The 6,000-nt window shown below is 35.0% G+C and overlaps 1 protein-coding gene across 4 annotated transcripts in view; it reads right to left on the bottom strand.

The window, feature by feature from the left end:
* The window catches only part of MET18 (ARM repeat superfamily protein), a 59,287-nt gene that overhangs the window by 25,411 nt on the left and 27,876 nt on the right, over positions 1-6,000 (bottom strand). For all 4 annotated transcript variants that reach the window (XM_077354080.1, XM_077354079.1, XM_077354078.1 and 1 more), the window contains 4 exons: positions 5,293-5,379; positions 4,359-5,094; positions 2,638-3,017; positions 2,025-2,098 (listed from right to left, as the gene is read on the bottom strand). In XM_077354080.1, coding sequence (XP_077210195.1) covers positions 2,025-2,098; positions 2,638-3,017; positions 4,359-5,094; positions 5,293-5,379 — 1,277 coding nt within the window. The remainder of the gene's footprint in view (positions 1-2,024; positions 2,099-2,637; positions 3,018-4,358; positions 5,095-5,292; positions 5,380-6,000) is intronic.

Genomic DNA, 6,000 nt, shown 5'->3' with positions numbered 1-6,000 from the left:
GGTAAACTTCCCCTCCAATTCGGAGAAAATGATGTAGTCCAAAGAAAAGAAGTCAATAAGGAAGATGCACCTCCTAGAGGGAAGGGGCATTTTCTCCACTTACAAATAGGGGTGCAACTTGGGTCGGGCTCAATGCGAACCCGACGGGTTCAACCCGATTTTTGGGTTGGCATTTTCTCGGGTTGGGAAAAGCCAACCCGGTTTAAATTCGGGTTGAGTTAGGGTTGAGGCCTTGGCAACCCGACCCGAACCCGACCTCCTTCGTCTAATTTTATCATGATTTTTTCAAGACTGTGTTTTTCTTTCTTGGATTTTTCGGTTTTGGTCGTAGATGACCCGATCCCAACCCGACTTAACCCGAACCCAACCCGACTCAACCCAACCCGATTTGGAGGCAGGTTGGGTTAGGGTTTACAATCCTCAACCCGAGGCTTGGGTTGGGTTAGGGTTGGCCTCAACCCGACCCAACCTGACACGAGTTGCACCCCTACTTACAAAGCTAAAAAGGTACAATAAAGGAAATTAACATGAGGGAGGGTATTTTCGTAACGAAGATAATGATGATCAATATAATTTGACCAAATGTTTGGTGAAAACATTTTCCGATGTTTTCTACATACCTTTAATTTTTATCTTTCCCTATGATTCCTTATAAGTCTTTAATGCTTGCCTATATAAGATAAGGGGGTTGTTTCATAAAAGGCACATTTGATTTAGATGAAATTTTGTATTGTACGTTTGGAGCTTGTACTTTGAAGGAATATAGAGTGAACAGCCAACCTACTTTCCATTCAACTTTCGGTAAGTTAAAAGTTGATTCAACTTTAAAATTGTGGTTCTCTCAATCCATGTCACCTCCCCCTCCTTTGGTATTTTTTTGCCCAAGTTCTAGTTATTCATAATCGGATAGCATTGGATTTGCATCTGTTGAAAACCATGAGATCTCTAACCTCTCAACATAGGATCAAACATGATGTGCAACCTACGACAAGATGAGATGTAAGAAGTACCAAACACACAAAGCAAGAACACATGATTTAAGTGGTTCGAGAGTGTGCCTACGTCCACAGGAGGAGAGTTTCACTATTTCAATTCGGAAACAACACTATTTATTTCCACTCAACCAAGAAACACACACAAAAAAATGTTACACTTTGTAACCCCGATATGTGGCCTATATATTGATGCGACAAAATCATCATCTCGACCAGTGTGTGTGTCTTACACATTAATCCGCTGGGGCGAATCACTGCCAGATTAAAGACATCTTAACGGATGGTTTTTCTCATCATGCTTGATCAAAGGTCTGTTATGAGATCTCTATTTGATATAAACCCACTGGATCACCCTATGATGGTCCATCAGATCAATGGTCTCTAGCACCAAGCCCACATACCATGTGTGCACCGAGTCATTGTCATTTTTATGGATCAAGACAAGATCGTCTTGCTAGTCAATTTCATTTGAAGATAGGGGATTATTTTCTGGTTATTATAAAAATGATGTAGTTTTAGTTTTTATTTTTAAGGAAAAGAAAACAAGTTTTCCTTTCTATTCAAACAATGAACTATTTATTAACTACATCCTTTTTTTAATGGAAAAAGAAGAAACAGCTCCTCTACCAACTTTTAAGGCCAAAAAAATTCACAAATATGCATTCTAATGGAAGTAAACAAGTTTCGTAAGATAACAATTTAAAGTTGCATACATAGATGCTCGTCATTTATTTTGGTAGAATGATAAGGATATTGCCAAATACTATTGAAAATAAGCAATGCATTATAATCATAGACCATAGAAGTCCTGTTGAGAAATACAGTCCTAGACCAAAAAATTCCATTTGAGAACATGCAATGGATTATAGTCACAGACCATAGAATTATTAAGGTCTAAATACTTGTTGAACTGATTAAATGTGGGAAACATGCATTTAAAAATGACTGTATCCCAACATACAGCAATTTGGAATCATGAAACCATCATAATAAACCTAAAATAAAGTGTAGCCATAGTATAATAAGTACCATGGGAGGACGTGACTGGAGTAACATTCTTGCAGACAGATTAAAATCTCAACAGACTTCAGATTTCCTTTAACCTATAGAAGAAATAAGAATGAGTTCTTTTAGTATTATATCAAAAGAAAAAGATATCATAACTTCACCCAATAAACATATGCACATGGTTGCTGGTATATTGCTGATACAGCGTGACATATATGCAATATACACCCATAAAAATGTCATTTTATAAGCTTATTTATCATATCACTTATATATCCCGATATACAGAAGTTTTTAAGATGCTTTACACTTTTACTAAAAAATTATTGCTAGTTTCACTAAAGTTTATTATTGTAGAAGTTATAATGTTAATACATCGGTTTCCTTTTAAATATTGACTGCACACAGACTACCTATAAAGTAAAAATATATAGTCAATAAATCAATTTATAGAGATAATGTTGCAAATTTCCAATTAACTTTTTTAGTCTAAATCAATTGATAGAGATCTTGTTGCAAATTATCAATTAATTTTTTTGTAACTATGCCCATAACTCAGAGAAAGACAAGAACCATGTGGAAAGAAAAGTGAAGAACAATATACTGAAAAAAGAAATTTATACACAGGACATACAGTAGCCTCCAAGAAATTGGCAGATATAGCTTCTTCCAACCCTTGAACCACTCTCAGCATGAAACTCGGCCCAGCAGCTCCAATGCTAGAAATAGCCTCCATTCTCAGTGGGAGAGGCATGTCATAATTGTCAAAGGAAAGCAACATAAGTATCTCTTCAACAACAATGTTGATATAGCTTATTCTCTTCCCAGACTCATGAAATTTCTCAATAAATGTACCAATTTCCACCAAGGCCTTCAAAGCCAGTTTCCACAAGAATCTTTTATCACAACATGTAGTGATGACAGACACTAATATCTTCAAAATGCTTTCATATGATGTGTTTGATGTAGGCATGAGAAGTCCAGGAAATGTTGCCAGAATCTGCAAGCCCTTCACTGCAAATAATGTCAAGGAAAGTAGCCATGTCAAATACTGGAATTTATACTTTTATCTGTATTTCATTCGTTACTAGCAAGATTAAAAATCACATTCTCTCGATCATAGAGGGTCAAAGTTTAAAAACTGAACTCACAAACATGATTTTACGACACGAAACATTTCCATTTCCATCCCCTCCGAAGCCAAAACAACCGAAATGCATAAACCAAAATCATAAGTGTAATAGTGGTATACTATATTGGTATATATTACATCATTATAGTTACATGAATTGCATACGAAATTTGGTGCAAGTATTATGTATAAATATTTATATGAATTACATGTGAAATTGATATGTAATACATTATCAGACATGAACAACAGTGCATGTTCGATGTTTTTAAACCATTTTGAATGGTTTTATTGCTTATGTGATGTTTCTAAGTGCACATTCGTGCTTATTCTAGCATTTCCTTATGTTTCACATTTAAATTCTATAATTTTCATATGTTTCCATATATTTCTGTGATTTTCCAGGATTTCCATCGAAATTTCCGAAACATTTCTGTTTCTCCGTTTCCGTGATGACCGAAACCGAAACCGAAATTAAAAACCTTGATCAAAAATGCTCAAATGATGTTAAATTTGATAACAAGCATAAGCATTAGGCACAGTTCACAACATAAGTTGTCTCTCCTAAAAAGGTCAGATGTATATGACTGTTAACCTCAGTTCATGTCACTCACAAGCACTCTGACAAACATTAAAAAAAAATAATAAAGAACTTTGGCCAGAAATTCCGAAAGCTCTGTAAATCTGGCTTGTCAGGAACAAATTGATAAATATTTTCTACAAAAAGGGATCACGTGACTGAAATTACACATTTTGTATCAAATGTTTTCCCCATAATGCACAATTCTTATAGAAAAGAGAAACCACCATCTTAATAAAAACATGAGAACTGAATGTCGGTATGATGTTGAAATGCAGCTAAACAATGACTATGCAAAACCATCAATAAAAGTCTACAATGATGTTAAAGTGCAATTAATTTGCACCAGGAGTACAAAGAAAACCGGACTATCCTCGTGAATAATTAAATGGTGTGGATTATACAAAAACAATACCATCAGGATCTCACAACAATTCAAAGTTTCCAGTGAAAAATAAACACAAATGGTACGGCATTCACTGTCTATAACATAAGCCACAAATAAAGACAACTAACTTTCAGCACGTCAAACATAACTAAAAAGAGAAAAAACATAATAATGATTAATTACGAAATATTACCCACTAGAAAATGAACATATCAAGAAAATGGCAGCAAATAATATAAGCAAAATAGTCTTTACCTCCACAATAAATATCAGCCTCTCCACTTTCAAGATTTCCAGTTGTTATCAAAGTAGACACAAAAGCACGAGCTAGAGGACCCGAAAAGTTTTGAAGGAATGAAAACCAGGAATCTTGCACTATAATAGATTGAAATAGGGATTCCTCAGTGCCCACAGCCAAATCTCTGCATGCATCCAGGAGTTCAACACAGACGTAAAGCGCTCCAAATTTAAGTTTTTCTATAAATCCGTAATTGTCATTTGAATTGCAATCCAAGGATGGGCTTCCCAAAGAAATTCCCAAGATGTCCATCAAGCGAGGGAAAAAACTTTGAAACACTCTATTACAGCAAGTGTTGGAGACCTTTGCGGAAACAGATAGAATACTTCCAAGTGCATGTAATTTCGTCTTGCTTTCGATAGGAATATCTTTATAACTCCTATCCCTAGTGGTTGACTTAAATATCATCTCTAGCTCCTCATCTTCAACAATTAAACTTACAAAAGAAACATCATTGGATCTGTCTAATTGGCACATAACACTTTGCAAACACTTGAGAGCTTCTTTTGTAATTTCATTCTCCTTGGATGCCGTATCCTCTGGCAAATTTGAATTTAATGAGAATAAAGGTTGTTTAGGGTCAAAAGAACAGATTGAATCTTTCAAAGAAGACCAAATAGATTTAGCATGCTTTCCAATTCGCTCCATCCCATAATGCAATGTGCAATTGCTGAGATACTTCAAGGAATCAAGCTGTGAGCATTCAAGCAGTCATTACGATAAATTGGCATAAAGCATTAATTTCATCAAAAATAGGAAATAGTCCCACCCTAAATTTTGGGTGGGGATACCCTATGTCATAAAAAAAAAAGTATTAAACATAAACACAGCGACACAGGATACGTCACTTAAAAATTCACAGTATATGGACTATATTTTAATGTCACTAACCTTTGCTTGTGGTAATGAAGAAGAAAGTTTATCAAGCAGCAATGGGATAGCAAATGGCTCGAAAAAAGGGGTTGAAGAGAAGGCGTACTGCGAACATATTTTACAATTAGGTTAGACTTTAGGCAAGGGAGAAAGACTATTAAATATCAAACTCAACAGAAACTCTATCAAATAAAGCTAACAACGGAATTGATTGCTGGACTGATGACGTTCAATTTGCGGTGAAGTTTGGCTGTGGAGTTAAATGAACATTCAAATAGGAAGTGACTAATTAAGTATGCTGAATATAATCTATCTTATTCAACAAAGAAAATGAATATCAGTTCAGAAAAAAACAGAACATGACAAGAAAAGAAACAGATGTGGCAAAAAATGGCTATAATTTACAAGGTGCTTTGTAGTCCCAGCTTACATTGGAAAATAAAAAATAAAAATGCAGCGTCTTTCAGTTTTTTGTTCTTTTTAGTTGTATCCACGTCAAATTTTATGTCATGGTTCAACCAAGAGAATCATACATCTACAGTATTTGTTATATTGCTTTAGCTCCCAATTCATCGACATAGGTATGATACTCCAACAAAGTAACCTATAATTGAGATGCTTTGATTTACAATTAGCTCTTGTTGAATATAGGGCCACCATATGAAGTTACAACCATGAGAGGTCAAAGAGCGTTACATAAGGCCAAACACTTAAGCCACTGATGAT

This window comes from Tasmannia lanceolata, unplaced genomic scaffold (assembly GCF_043159265.1).
Source record: "Tasmannia lanceolata isolate RefF3 unplaced genomic scaffold, GAP_Taslan_0.1 ptg000015l, whole genome shotgun sequence".
In the NCBI taxonomy this organism is placed as follows: Eukaryota; Viridiplantae; Streptophyta; class Magnoliopsida; order Canellales; family Winteraceae; genus Tasmannia; species Tasmannia lanceolata.
The sequence above is the reverse complement of the archived record's forward strand: the minus strand, read 5'-3'. Positions and strand labels throughout refer to the sequence as shown.